The 16,153-nt window shown below is 35.4% G+C and overlaps 1 protein-coding gene across 1 annotated transcript in view; it reads left to right on the forward strand.

Moving 5' to 3' along the window:
- SYCP2 (synaptonemal complex protein 2) overlaps positions 1 to 16,153 on the forward strand; it is a 70,670-nt gene that overhangs the window by 25,207 nt on the left and 29,310 nt on the right. The window contains 8 exon segments of the mRNA XM_041733249.1: positions 7,046 to 7,194; positions 8,447 to 8,521; positions 8,941 to 9,087; positions 12,334 to 12,433; positions 13,291 to 13,448; positions 15,255 to 15,324; positions 15,622 to 15,679; positions 15,972 to 16,105. Coding sequence (XP_041589183.1) covers positions 7,046 to 7,194; positions 8,447 to 8,521; positions 8,941 to 9,087; positions 12,334 to 12,433; positions 13,291 to 13,448; positions 15,255 to 15,324; positions 15,622 to 15,679; positions 15,972 to 16,105 — 891 coding nt within the window.

Here is a 16,153-nt window from a genome sequence, read left to right on the forward strand (position 1 = left end):
CCCACCGTCAATTTCCCAACTCCTTCCTGAACTTTCTTTATCTAATCTAAAAACCTATGTGATCAGTCAGTTTCTTGTCAGTATGTTCAGGGCTCTTGCCCTTTTATTCTATTAGTTTGATTAGATCCACACATCTCGTTCTTGCACGTCTATACCTGGAACTGTATAACACTGCTGGCAGAGTCCTCCAACTTGGTGGACTGATACCACTACACATTCAGATATCAAGCTTTATTTGAGTCATTTCAATGGGGATGTAGTGGTATCTCATGATAGTCTCTAATTGCATATTCCTGTTGACTGGATATGTGATGCACTTTTGCATTTGCTTGGTGGCCATTCATATGTATTCCTTTGTGAAGTATCCATTTAAATATTTTGTCCTTTTTTTACTGGACTTTTTTTTTTAAGTTTGAATTCTTTCATATTGTCAGTATCAAACCTTAGAAAGATGTTCTGTGTGTATTTTCTCCCCATCTGCGTCTTGCTTATTTATTTTCTTAGTCATGTCTTTAATGAGCAGAAGCCTTTAAATTTGAAATCCCCTGATCAGTTTTTTCATTTGTGCTTATTGCTTTGTGTGCCCTAAGTAATTCTTGCCTACTACCAAGTCACAAAGTTGTTCTTTTGTTTGTCTATAAAAACTTTATGGTAGACTGCTGTGATGGCCTTTCTGTCATTCCTGATGTTTCATACTTATATATATATTTTTCCTAATCAGTCTGATGAGAGGAATATCAGTTTACTGGTATTGTCAAAGAACCAGCCTTTGGTTTCATTAATTTTTCTCTATTGTTTTCTATTTTCAATTTAGTTGATCTCTACTCTTATGTTTATTGTTTCTTTTTTTTTCTGCTTGATTTAATTTGCTTTTCTGTTTCTGATGTCTCAGGGTAGAAACTGAGGTCATTGATCAAAGACTGTTTATTCTTCTAATGGAGCAATTTACAGCTTTAAATTCTCCTCCTAAGTACTTCCTTAGCAGCATCTCAAAAATTACAATATGTTGTGTTTCTATTTTCATTAATCTGATCCTTTTGAAGTTTTTCTTTTGATTTCTTTCTTGATCCATAGGTTTATTTAGAAAATTTTAATGTAGATTCTATATATTTGGGATTTTATTTTATTTTATTTTTAAAGATTTTATGTATTTATTTATGAGAGACACAGAGGCAGAGACACAGGCAGAGGGAGAAGCAGGCTCCTGGTGGGGAGCCTAATGTGCGACTCGATTCCAGGATCCTGGGATCACAAAGGCAGACACTCAACCACTGAGCCACCCAGGTGCCCCTACATTTGGGATTTTAGAGATAACTTTGTTATTGATTTCTAACAATTTCATTGTTGTTAGAGAGTGTACTTTTGTATGATTTAAGAATCCTTTTAAATATATTGCCACTTGGGGTGCCTGGGTGGCTCAGACAGTCAAGCATCTGCTTTTGGTTAAGGTCATGATCTCAAGGTCCTGGGATCAAGTCCTGTGTTGGGCTCCCTGCTCAGCTGGGAGTCTGCTTCTCCTCCTCTTTCTACCTGCTGCTCTCCTTGCTTGTGCTCTCTTGCTTGCTCTCTATCAGATAGATAAAACCTTTTTAAAAATAAATAAATATATTGACACTTACTTTATGACCCGGCATATGGTTTGTCTTGGTCAGAGTTCTGTATGCACTTGAAAGGAATGGGTCTTCTGTTGTTGGGTGAAGGGTTGGGTTGAGAGTGTTACTCCAGTTTTCTATAGCCTCACTATTGCCTACTTGTTCTATCAGTTTCTGAGAAGGTGGTATTGAAGTCACATACAACAGACTTTTTCCTATTCTTTGATTTATCAATTTTTCTTCAGGTATTTTCACTTTCTGTTGTTAGTTGTATAAAGATGTAGTAGAATCTTTTCATGTTAAATTGACCTCTTTGTCATTATGAAATGATCCTCTTCCTATGGTAAAATTGTTTGCTCTGTAATGTGCTTTCATATTAAGATATCGTCTCAGGCTTTCTGTTGGTTAGTTATGGCATGGCATATCTTTCTTTCCTTTATTTTTAACTTATTTTTGTCAATATATTTCAAGTAGATTATTTGTAGACATCATACACTAGAGGTCTTATTTTTTAAATATAACTTGACAATGTCTGCCTTTTAATTATGGCATTTGATGTGATTAGTGATATGCTTTAAATTTACCATTTATCTCCTGTTTTCTCTGCCTGCCATTTCATCTGCCGTGTGTGGTTTTCTCTTTTTTTTTTTTTTTTGTATTAATTGTTTTTTTCAGTAATTTTATTATATCTCATTTGTTGGCCTTATACCTTCTTTAATTAAAAAACACTGGTTGATTTGGGGTTTATTTTATTCATCTTTAATAGTGTATATATTCAAGGAATATTATACCCTTTTAGATGTGACACGGGATCCCTATAACAGTGTACTACCACTTTTGCTTTCCTGGCTTTTGTGCCATTGCTGTCAGTAGGTATGAAAAAGGTTTTTGTTTGTTGTTGTTTTGCTTTTGCTTGTGTCAGAAACCTTGCAATATGGTGTAATGATTTTGGCTTTATGCAGCCAATTAGCTTCTAAAGAGATTTTAAAAGTGGATTAAAATGTATCTTGTATTTACCTACACATTTAGCATGTCCAGTGTTTGGTTTTCCTTTGTGTGGATTCAGATTTCTACCAGCTCCTGTTTTCCTTTTAAGACTTCTCTAATATGTCCTGTAGCACAATATGCTGGTGATGAGTTCTTTTAGTTTTTATAGATCAGAAAAATCTTTTGTTTTCATTTTTGAAAAGTACTTTTGATATATGTCAAATTTTAGATTGCCTATTGTTTTAGTTTAGTTTACTTTAAAGATGTTATTCTACTGTCTTCTGTCTTCCTGTCTTGTGTTGTTTCTGATGAGAAATCTACTGTCATTTTCTAGTTTGTTCCATTTTATTTAAAATCTTTTTAAAACCTGGCTGCTTTTAAGATTTTTGTCTTCATCACTAGTTTTAAATAATTTCATCACACTGTTTTAGTGTGATTTTCTTCATGTTGTTTGTTCTTTAGGTTCATTGAGCTTATTTGTTCTGCGGGTTCATAGTTTTCATCAAATTTAAAGTTTTCATCCAGTATTCTTCAAATATTTTTTCTGCTGGTTTGTTCTTCTCCTCTCCTCTGGGGACTGATTACACTAAGCTACCTGAAGTTTTCCCACAGCTCACTGATTCTGTGGTTTCTCTATTCCATCCAACCCAGATCCCCCCCCCTTTTGTATTTGAATACCTTTGCTGTATTTCATGATCATTAATATTTTCTTTAGCAGTTTCTAATCTGCCTCTGATCCTATTCTGTATAATGTTTACCTCTGCTATTATATTTTTCATCTCTGGAAGTTTGACTTGGGTCTTTTTTTAAGTTAATTTTTTAATTTTAGAATAGTTTTAGATTACAGAAAACTTGCCAAAATAGCACAGAAATTTTACATGTACCTCTTCACTGAGTTTCTCCAATTTTTAAAATTTTGGTCAAGAAAAATAAATACAACATAAAATGTGTTACCTTAACTAATTTTAAGTGTATAAGTTCAGTAGAGTTAAGTGTATTCACATTACTGTGAAACAGATCCCCAGAATCTTTGTCATCTTGCCAAATTGTAACTCTAGACCCATTAAACAACTTTTTTCTCCACCCACTCAGCCCCTGGTAACCACCATTCTACATTTTTCTTCTGAGAATTTGACTATTTTAAGTGGAACCATACAGTGTACATCTTTTGTGACTGTCTTTTTTTCATTTAGCATGGTGTTTTCTCCCATGTGTGTTTTTTTTTTAAAGATTTTATTTTCTTTAATCTCTACACCCAGTGTGGGGCTGGAACCCACAATTCCTAGATCAAGATCCACTGACCGAGCCTGCCAGGAGCCCCTCATTTTTTAACTTTTCCATCTTTTTTTAAAACCTCGTATATGTTTATGGTACCTGTGCTATTGCATTTTAAAACAAAAAGCCTACTTGGATATTCATCTTCCTCTATTCATCTCATTCTTTTTCCATTCATAGCCAATTTTGAGAGAGAATTTTTACTAAATCATTTTTTTCTTCTGCTTTTCAGTTCTGCTCTTACTGTGTTCTGTTTTCCATCCCACTCCACTGAAATTTTAGATATCAGAGTAATAGTTAACTTTATTATTCATATCAGTATGCAAACTTTGAGTCCTTATACTGACCCTTCCCTCACATTTGATGCTGTTGCCTGCACTTTCATTTTTGAATCTATTTTCCTAATTTCTCAATTAAGCTCTAGATAGTCCTCCTTTATCTCCTATTTTGACAAACAGTATGATAATCTTCCAGGTCTACCAGTACAGGAGCCATTCTTGCTTGTTTCCTCTCCCTCAACTAATCATTTTCCACGTTCTCTTAACATTTTTAAAATTTATTTTCTCCCCTTTATTTTCACACTAATCACTGCCTCCACTTCCTAACAAAGCTCTGTCTTTTGCATCTTGCCAAATGTAATTGCTTGTAATTGGCGGGAAAAAAGTTATTTTCATTGTTTTAATAGCATAACCTGAAGTTGATTTTTAAGATTTATTTTCAAATATATATCTCATCCTAATTTTATGAGGACCGTTTTATAAAAAATTAAGTTCTTTATGTATAGATTAAAAGGGTTTTTTTTTTTAAGATTCCTGGTTGGTGAATAAGAATGAATCTTCATGCCAGGAGGGTAGTGCACCCTAAACTGGAGCTCCTGTGCTCCTGACCCTTCCAGACCTTACACTGTGTATCTCTTCACCTGGATGTTCATGTGTATCCTTTAATATCCCTTGTAGTAAAGTGGTAATCTATATATGGAACAGGCAATATCTGAATTTTTACACAAATGGCACTCATGATACTAAAAAAAGTGGAACCTGAAAATCAATGAATATTTCCTTTTTTTAAATAAATTTATTTTTTATTGGTGTTCAATTTGTCAACATATAGAATAACACCCAGTGCTCATCCCATCAAGTGCCCACCTCAGTGCCCGTCACCCAGTCACCCCCACCCCCCGCCCACCTCCCCTTCCACCACCCCTAGTTCATTTCCCAGAGTTAGGAGTCTTTCATGTTCTGTCTTCCTTTCTGATATTTCCCACTTATTTTTTCTCCTTTCCCCTTTATTCCCTTTCACTATTTTTTATTTGTGGAATATAAAAAATCAATGAATATTTCTAGTGAAAAAGAATTTCAGTAGTTGCAGACTGGGGGAATAGGGAAGCAGCAGCATGAGGGAGTGCAGACAGTTAGACTCTTTTTTTATAGAATATGTAAGAATTTATAAAATAAAGGCTCCATGGACAATCTTAAAATGTTCTGAGTGCCTTCACAGGAGAAAACATTATTATATTCATATAGTGTACTAGAATCTCATAAAATATGTTTATCTGTAAATAGATTTTTTTTGAATTTTATTTAAAGAGAGTGTGTTCATGCAAGCACACAGAAATGGGAAGGGGGAGAGGAAGAGAAAGTCACAAGCAGACTCTGCACTGCGTGCAGAAGCCATCACAGGGCTCAATCTCACAACCCCAAGATCATGACCTGAGCCAAAACCAAGAGTTGGATGCTCAACTGAGCCACCCAGGCACCCCAAAACACTTGGCTTTTTTAGCAGGCAACAAAATAACTTTTTCTAGTACCTCAGTAATATTGCTGATTAAAAGCAAGCCATGATATAGCACAGGCAGTTAAAGGAAATACCAGAAATTTCAACAAAGCCCATAATAAAATATAACAAATATCAATAAATTCTTATATAGTCACAATATATGTGGAGAATACTTTGTACAAATGGTACAAAGCATTCAGCAATATTTGAAGTAATTCTAATACCATGTTTATGTGAGCTGTGAAGCAAATATTGTATTTATTGTAAGTTCATAGTAAGCTGTAGGAAGAAATTAGAGTGATATAATAATCAGCAAAAGATATCCATAAGAATTATATATTTTCTAATATTCATCATCAGAATTCAAAATATTATTGTCTTCAAAGTCACCCAGACTTTCATCTCTAAAGCCTGAAAACTGTTAATGTTGAAATATACAACTTTTTTTCCCCAAAATAAAGCCACCAGCACTCTTTTGAGTTAGAAACTATCACCACTATCTTCAAGCTATTAATAATTCTTATTACCATCAAAGGATATTACTGTGGAAGTTCTTCATACCATATAGTTGCAAAAACAAATAACACATAATCTGCTTGAGTAAACCTCATAGAAATCAGAATTTTATAGCTAATAGGGACATTTGTCCTATAGGTTAGGTCATAAAGTAGCCAGCAAAGCTTTCCCTGATGTAGAGACAAATTTTTCTAGTTGGTATGCTCCATCTCCATCAGGATGTTTTCCTCTCACCCAAAAATATATATTGGTGGCAGGTGTGGCAACTTGGCAGTCAACAGGAGCACCATCAGAAGTAGGACAGGGCCATAGTGGCCTTTAGTCCATAATATAGGCACAGTAATTGGATGTCATGTGATTCTTTGGTGAATTTTGGAAGAAGGGAGGTGAATACCTCTTAAACTGACATGCACAGTATTTTCAGTGGATCATTTAATTCATAGAGGAATTGCACTGATTCTTCACAGTTTCTTGGCAGTCAAGGTTTTTGAAGTTGGGTTTAATAGAAATGTTGGCATATATGATTATGCCTAGAAATATAGTTATTTTTTGGAACTAAAGTTATTTTCTTTGCCTGTTTTAAATTAAGCAAATAGTTTTCTTGGATGTGTTTTAGGAATATTTATTAAGAACCTGTTAGTGTCTAGAGTGTATTTAGAGCTTTAGCTCAGTAGTTATTGTATCAACTTATAATTTATAGATCAGGAACTAAGACTGTGAAAAGTGAATTGAATTGATTTGTTTACATAACTAGTTGGTACTGGAATTGATTGTTAAATCCTAAAAGCTAATGTTACTTCATTTCAATTTAATTGATATGCTACATGATTTTCTTATACCTATAGAGTGGTATCATAGAAATGAATATAAACTAATCAATATGATTTGTTTGTGTATAGTGAGAGAATCGAAGAAGCTACTGACCATAATTCTGAAAAACATCATAAAAATTAGTAAAAGAGAAGGGAAAGAATTGCTTTTGTATTTTGATGCATCATTAGAAATCACTAATGTGACACGAAAAATTTTTGGCGCAAGTAAATATAGGGTAAGTGTTTAAATTCTTTTTAATATTTATTTTCATAAAATTCTTTTTAATACTTTTCCATAATTATGGAAAGTTTAAGTTACTTGGGACTAAAAGTTTCATTGACTTTTTCCCCTAGAATTCTTAAAATGACATGTTGATTTTTAGTTCTTTAAATTTGTATTGTGGAATAACCATCAGATTGTTAGCAATAACCTTGAGATACCTGTTAGAATCTCAGATGACAAAAAAAGCTGAAGTATTCGGAACATATAATGAATTCCTGATAGTTTAAAAAGTGAGTTGAGATAAGGCCATGTTTTTAAATTATTAAACATTGTGAGAATTACAGAATCTACCTCAGAAGAGGGGAATGAAGGGCATAGCAAAAATGAAGTATAGAAGTTGAGAAGAGAGCATGCTCATTAAAAGTCAAATTTGAAGGAAAGTCTATGCAGATGGGTCTTGAAATGGCCTTGGAGGCAAAATTTAGAGAAGATGCTTTCTAAGACCAGGGAAGACATCATGAATCAGTAAGGTGATGATTCATGTTATGTTTCAGGGAGCTATTCTGTTGACAAGTTTGGGTAGTGCAAGTCTTTGTTCAGGCTGATGTAACAAAATACTGTAGACTGGGTGGCTTAAATGACAAGCCTACCTTCCTTCCTTCCCTTCCTTTCTTCTTTCCTTCCTTTCCTTCCCTTCCTTCCTTTATGCCTGCCTGCCTTCTTTCCCTCCCTTCCTCCCTCCTTCACTTCCTTCCTTCCTTCCTTCCTTCCTTCCTTCCTTCCTTCTTTCGTTTCCATTTATTATTTCCACTTATTTCCCATAGTTCTGGAGGCTAGAAGTCCAAGAGCAGGGTACCAGCAGGCTTATTTTCTGGTGAGGGCCCTCTTCCTGGTTCACAGTGGCTGTCTTTTCACTCTATCTTCACATGGTAGAAGACATGAGGGAGCCTTCATTTTATAAAGGCACTGATCTCACTCACAAGGGTCCTGCCCTGATGACCCAATTGCCTCCCCGAGGTCCCACCTCCTAATATCATCTCTTTGGGGGTTAGGTTTCAGTATATGCATTTGAGAGGGACACATTCAGTTCATGGTAGATTTATGGTAAAGAAAAATAGAGACTGTGTTTGTGGAGAAGGGTATTTATATATACAAAATAATGATTTGAGATAATTTGGCAGTTTTGAAAGGAAACAGTAAATAATTGCATTAACTTGGAAAGAACTGGGAGAAAATGACATCACTTTTAATTAATTTGATTTTAGGAATTTACCAGAAAACAAGGCATTTCAGTTGCCAAAACATCTGTACATATACTTTTTGATGCAAGTGGATCACAGGTATGTGTCAGACTTCTGGATTTTTATCACTGAGCTAAATTGAACCTTAAATACTTGAAAGGTGAATATTTAAAAAAATAGTCTCAACTTATAGTGCCCTATTAAGATATATGATTTTTTAAAACATGTCATTAATGATCATTTATTTTAGTACAAAAGATAGTCACAAATACCCTTTTGATAAGTTTAAAAATTAGAAGTATCTGTCCTGGCACTAATTCCAAAGTTTGTTTTATGTCTGTTGACATTTGAAGATGTGGATGATTTTTGTTGGGTCATTTTGTAGGATTAAGTACATAGGAAACAGAAAGAATTGACTTTTTAAGTATGGATGAATGGGTACTTTATTAAGACATCAGTGTTTTGAGAACTTTTTGTGGTTTGCAGTTTGAAATACTTTTTTCCATATTCTCCAACAGATTCTAGTGCCAGAAAGTCAAACCTCACCCATTGAAGAGGAACTCATTACTTTGAAAGAAAAACCTAACTCCCAAAAGGAAGATGCGAAACCTCCAAAAAACATCAAAAACAGTAGTCAAGTGGATGGAAAGAATAGTCAGCTGGAGGTAAATTTGGTGTCAAAATAGTTGTTTATAAAACAGCATAGATCAAATCATTGCTACATACAATTAATAGAAAAAGTATATAGAAGTTACCTTAATGGCCTTCATCAATAACATGTCAGAGTATTTTCCCCTGCCTTTTACAAACGCAAATGAAAGATAGTGTTTTAGCAACTGTGTTTATGTTTAGAGGTAAGAGGGTTAGGACAGGTATAGTATACACTTGTAAATTCCAAGTTAGAAATATGTAAAAAAAAAAAAAAAAAAGTACCATGTTTTGTATTTATCCTGTCCTCTATTTGCTTTTGGCTGTGATATAGAATACAAATCTATAATGTGAAACGTTCTCTTTATTTGTACAAGGAAAGAAAGCTAAGTGTTAATTCTTTTTCCTCCTCTTCCTGCTCTGTGGAGGCTCTCCTTTAGGCACATTCAAAAGAACCATTCCTCAGCCTTCTAATCTTGTTGTGACACTTGACATTGCTAACAGCCCCGTCTTAATGTCCTCTCCTTTTTTGGTTTCTGTTAGCATTTTAGTTCTCTTCCTACTTCTGTTACTACATTAAAGATACTTTTTCTCCCCACATCCTAAATGTAGATTTGCTCTGAAAGCTTGACTCAGCCTCCTGAACATCTCCATGCCTTCTCCCTTAAAAGGCTGTTTTCAAAGTGCTTGCAGCAAAGTCTCCACTTATTCTTTGAATGCTTTCCTTTTGAATGTCTCTTCTTTTCCTGAAGTCTAACCTCAAACTCTTTTATCTTTTGCTTCAAACTTGTATCTGCATTCAAAATTCAATAATGCTACCATTAATTTTCCAATGGTATCCTGATTCCCACCTCCTCTCTCCTCATACCTAGGACCAAGGTACTAGTGATGGCCCTTTCCTAGTACCTCTCACATCCTTTCCTCATTCCCTTCACCCTTGCTCATTTTATTTTACTTTTTAAAAAAGATTTATTTAGGGGATCCCTGGGTGGCACAGCGGTTTGGCGCCTGCCTTTGGCCCAGGGCGCGATCCTGGAGACCCGGGATCGAGTCACATTGGGCTCCCGGCTCATGGAGCCTGCTTCTCCCTCTGCCTGTGTCTCTGCCTCTCTCTCTCTCTGTCTCTGTGAGTATCATAAATATATAAAAAATAAATAAAAATAAAAGATTTATTTATTCATAGGAGACAGAGAGGCAGAGACACTGGCAGAGGGAGAAGCAGGCTCCCTATGGGGAGCCTGATGCAAGACTCGATCCCAGGACTCCAGATTCACAACCTGAGCCAAAGGCAGACGCCCAACCACTGAGCTACCCAGGTGCCCCAGCCCTTATTCATTTTAGCATACCCAGCTCAGTACAATAACCTCCTCCTTGGTCTTTGACACTGTGAACTCCCCTATGTGGTATACCTTCTGCTGGTTTTTCTTAGTCCCAGAATCACATTCTTCTGCTCAGAAAATTTGGGGACCTGCATCTACATTTTGACTCAATTCTGAGACCTTGTACAAGTTCATTTTATTCTATGTACTCACCACTTTAGTGAGGCTAATTGCTTTCCTGCCTCCTTTTATGTCACACTCATTCTTGCTCTATACTTTGGTGTCTGTTTGTCCTTTTTTTTACCCTTCCTCATTTCAAGTGCCCTTACATTTGTGAGTCTTGCTTAATTTTCACTTTTCTTCATGGACGTTTTCCTATTTTTATTTTTACTAATCTCTCACCTTTAGGCAACTGTAACTACTTTCATAGGCTCTTCCACACATTTTGGCATATTGATGTTAATATTTTTTACCTCATTAGTCTTGTATCCTTAATTAAGTGAAAAATGCCATTTTCTGTTTTCCTTAGACAAATTATAAAAGCCATTTTCTATGTCTTTATATCAGAATCATAAATTGAGTACTTATTTAAAATTCTGATTCTTAGGACTCCCACCTTTAATTTATTGAGTCATAAACTCTAGAAAAGATCTCTGAGAAACAGTGCACTGTCATTAAATACTCACTGTGCTTTTGTTTAGGATTGAAGCATTTATATGAATAGGTAATTTTCCAAGTCCCATTCACTATGCCACTAGGAACTGTCATTTCTTGACTAATCCATTGGTTTGGTAGTTTGTTTTCTGGTTAATCATAGAATTCCCCATTTTCCTCTCCTTTCCACCTTTCCTCCACACCCCATTTACAGACCTATTAAAAACTCCTGCAGTATTTTTTTCTTAGTCTTAGGGACAGATGCCTTTTGAAAAACAGCGCTCTTCTGCCTCTACAGTTTGTCATCATCTATACCCTTCCATGGGGTCCTCTGAAACTCCTGTCCCTGTAGCCCCAGCCTCTGCCTGTCTGCTTCTGTTCATCTCTTGAATAAAATTAGGAAATGCACATCTTTACTGGAACCACTAGCTCATATGCTGCTGAGTCTCTGAATTCCTGTAGCCACTTTTTACTCTAAGGTTACTTTAGCCTTCACAGAATATTAATATAGTTTTAAAAATGTGTGGAATTTTTGAAGAATGCCAAACATTATGAAAGCATTCACACATTTACATAAATATATATCCAAACATCATACACTGAAATAGAATAAGAAACTGAGCCATTGGTTGTAGATATACTATCAGTAAAATATTTGCAGCTTGTTTATAAGGGGGCTGTATTTCATTTGTCTGGATACACTATAAATACTTTTTAAAACAACATTCCTGGGATGCCTGGGTGATCCTGGAGTCCCGGGATCAAGTCCCACATTGTGCTCCCTGCATGGAGCCTGCTTCTCCATCTGCCTATGTCTCTCCCTCTCTCTCTGTGTCTCTCATGAATAAATAAATAAAAATCTAAAAAAATTAAAAATGAAATAAGGAATGTTTTGGCTGCCTATTTAATACCAAATATTAGGGTAAAATATCTTATGTCAGCCTAAAAAAACCACAAATTTATGGATATCATGTTGTTTATAAAATACCATGTATCAGAGGTGCCTGCACGGCACAGTCATTGAACATCCAAAGCTTGATTTTTGGCCCAGGTAGTGATCGATCCTGGGATCGAGACCCGCACATGGGGGTCTGTGCTCAGTATGGAATCTGCTTATCCCTCTCTCTCTGCTCCTCCCCCTGCTCATGCTCACTCTCTCTGTCTGTCTCTGAAGTAAATGAATAAAATCTTTAAAAACATACCATTTATATTTTGTGTGCAGATAGAGTAAAATGTTATGGAGAAGATGATAGAATGTGTGTTTACTGTGGCTTCTTCTTGTGGTTTAAGATAATTACTCCTGGCAAAAGAAAAATGTCTGAAGCATCAATGATTGTTCCTGGTGCAGATAGATACACTGTGAGAAGTCCAATACTTTTAACCAATACCTGTAAGTTTTGTAGTCTTAAAAGACTTCTAATTAACATTATATTTTTAAAACAGGCATTTTTTAATTCAGATATTTGGGCATAATTTACCTAGGTGATAAGTTGGGAACATAGAAATTAAGATATGAACCACAGATGTCTTCTACTTGTCAAGAAATTTCAAATTTTTTAGAAAGGTATATTGGTTATTAACATATAAACATTATTTAAAGTATTAATACACAGCATTAATAATTTATTACAATTTAAGTGGGAGTCAGCTGCCACATAGTGGATAAAACATTGAATTAATCAGGACGCATGGGCTTATTTCTCCACCCCCAGATGTATACTTGGTATAGATTATCCCCCAGATAAGTGTAGAACCAGTTTTCTTTTTATAAAATGGAACTAAAGTGTCTATCTCAAGTTGTTTAGAAGACTAAATAAAAACTCTTCATTCAATAAGGAATATTGTGAAATATTTAGGCAGTGCCTGATACATACTAAGGGCTAAATACAAATTTAAAAAATGCTATATGCTAGCTGCTATAAAACACAGTCTTATTTGGCCTTTATGACAATTTAAATGTGACCTTCTGTTCCCCTAATCCAGTTGCCTACTGGGCAGTTGTCTCATGTCCAGTAGGCTTCACAATAAATTCATCTTTCCATCCTCCCTGCCAATGTTTTGTCCATTTCTTACCTTGGTAAATGGCATCTGTATCTACTTACTCATTTAAACCAGAAACCTGGGACCCATCCTTGCACCTCCATTTTTTACCTTCTTCATCTGAAAAGTATCTTCTTCATCTCAAGAATCGCAGTATGTAATTTTAGAAGCCCTATAAATACAGCAGTCCTCTGTCCTCCTTGTTAGCAGCACCCCGAAGAGGAAGAACTAAACCACCGCTGCAAATGACGAGTTCTGCAGAAAAACCCGTTACTCCTAAAATGTCGGAAGGTCAAGTGGGCAATGCCGTATCTCTTATATCTAGACCATCTGAAGAAAGAAATAGTGGAGATAATACAGACAAAGTAACTTTACTTTGAAAACATTTTTAAAAATTAATTTTATTAAGTTTTTGTAGAAATACAGATTGAGCTAACTTCTTTTGTAAGCAGTGAGTGCCTCACTTTGTTTAAAGTATCACCATTAAATATGTTTATTGTTCCTTAAAGTCAGTTCCTTCTGACAAGACTCATTTATTGTGCTAACAGTAAAATTTAGGAATATCCATTCAGTATAACTGATTTGTATATTCAGTAGGAGAAATGGACTTGACATCACTGTTTAATTATACAAGTTAGTGTCTTCTAGAAATGTAAAATACAAGTGGTCTTTGTCCTTAATTATCTCAAAGTCTAGTGTGGAAATTAGGCAGATTAATAAGATAATTATAATATTGTATAAATGCTCCCAGATTGTACTTATAGGATACAGTAGGAACCTAGGGGAGGGGAAGGTGCCGAACACCAGAGCTGGAGGGGAGGGTGAAGACCAGGGGATGCTCTTTAAAGAGATGGAAAGTGAGTTGATATTTTTGAAGGGTCGATAAAGGTTAATCAAATGGACATCAAGGAGAAGGGCATTCATTCAGGTAGTCGAAGGGACAGAGCAGAGAATAGCTAAGAGAAAGTTATTTCCTGAAGAGATAGAGGAGGTAGCCTGAGATACAGATAAGTTTATAGGTAAGAAACGCCTAATAGCTTTTGTTTTCTCTAAAGTGTGAGGCGGGAACATGGTGAATTTGTCTTGGTGATATGCTGAAGTAATGGGCTCAGGGCCATGTAAAGACTTGAAACAGCTGCTATGAGATAATAGGGATAAGTAAAGGGTAATGAAGAATAAGTAAAGGTGTTAGGCAAGATTGAAGGCCCTTTCAATTTAAGACTGAATTTTATTATGGCATCAGTTCAGGAAGAAATATATGTCATTTTCTCCAACAAAGCTTAGCAGCTTTGTTGTTACAGTAAAAAAGAATTGGTGGATTTGAAAAAATGAAATGGTTATGTGGCCAAAGGATGAATGGTGCAAGAGTTGAAGATACTTTTAAAAAGAGTCAAAAGTAACTGTTCACATTATGCAGCTAAGTGTTCCTTATCAGGGCACTGTTGTTCAGTGGTGTGACGTGGTCCTGAGTGTGGTGGGATGGTGGCCATTCCAGGCTTGTGCTTGCTTGTTCCTGTCAGGGGAGCCCTTCTGTCATTGTGATATCAACATGTACCTGCACACTTCCTTGTGGCTCCCACACACACACACTGGGAGATACCCACTGGCCAGACCAAGTAGGGAAGACACTGGATAGGGCGCAGGTTCTTAGCCTGGAGGGCATATGTTTCTGAAAGCATTGGCAGATTGTTATTGGATCTGGGTACGTGTGTTATCTGTGGCTGTGAAAAGAGGGAAGCTTAGTGGCGGCAACAGGTTACCTGTTCAGTGGCCAAAACTTTACAGAATCGTTAAATATTCTAGAATTCCCAACTCTTGTGTGTATGTTAGTGAAATGACAGAATAGATGCAGGCTATGCGATCAGCTTCAGTAGGAGATGTGCCACAGCGACTCTAGAAATTGTCAGTTACAAGTGAGAATGGAATGACTGACTAGCTGTGGATGGGACCTGCCTTGTCTGCAGTGAAAATCATTTTCTTGTGTTTTAGGATAAGCAAGCAGTATTCTGGAATGGGCATAACCTTTATGAAACAACAGACATACTACCCAACTTTTAATAGCAAGGGAAATTATTTTAAAGGTTTTAAACTTCAATACTCTTGACTTTTAAGTTGTTTTCGTTTAATGCCTTGATTTAAATTTACGTTACCATGTCTCCTATGTGTTATAGCATATTGAAACTGCTAAAGTTGTTGAGAAGACAGAAAGTAAGGACACTGAATTCCCAAACCAAAATATTAGTAAGTACCTTTTTGGTTGAATTTTACTTTCTCTTAAAAATATATATACACTTCATATTTCCTTTAACTTCACTGGCTTTCATTGATTTGAAAAAGAAAGATTTATAATGAATGTGTTTGGCTTTAGAAAGAAACTTAGAGGTTATGAGGAAATAGAATACAGCCTCTATTTCCAAGAAGATCAGTCTCTGCATCCTAATATGTGAATCTTGACTAATTTCTCTACCAACTCCCATTTTACCCTGCCAACTGCACAGGGTAAAAATTGAAAGTGCTATAATTTTTGTTTTTATTTAGGTGATCTGCAGGATATTGATTCTGATTGCCAGGTAGTAGGAAAAAGAAAAAAACCTGTGTAAGTATGAAGAAAACTATCAGTTAATATATATTAATATTGTTTTTACATAAATGTAATAAATTTAAAAGAAAGTAACATTTTTAATAATATTTTTAATCTGATCAATTACATAGTAAATTTTAACTTTCATAATGACTTACATAAATATTTTCATACTTGACTAATAATAAATTGCATTCAATAAATATTGACTAAATAAAAAATCAAGGCCTCATGTCAGAAATCATAGAAATCAAACATATAAAACTAATGTTTTATAGTACATTAAGCAAGTTATTTTATTTTCTAGGTTACCTGGTGTTTTGGACAATATCTGTGGAAATAAAATGTCCTCCAAATGGTCATGCTGGACACCTGTAACAAATATTAATCTATGTAATAGCCAAAGAGCAGGTGCTTCATCAGGAGACACATTCAGTCAAGGTGAAATATGGTTTTCTCGGTATATAATAGTAGCTCAGAGAAATACTC

This window comes from Vulpes lagopus, chromosome 18, assembly GCF_018345385.1.
Source record: "Vulpes lagopus strain Blue_001 chromosome 18, ASM1834538v1, whole genome shotgun sequence".
Classification (NCBI taxonomy): Eukaryota; Metazoa; Chordata; class Mammalia; order Carnivora; family Canidae; genus Vulpes; species Vulpes lagopus.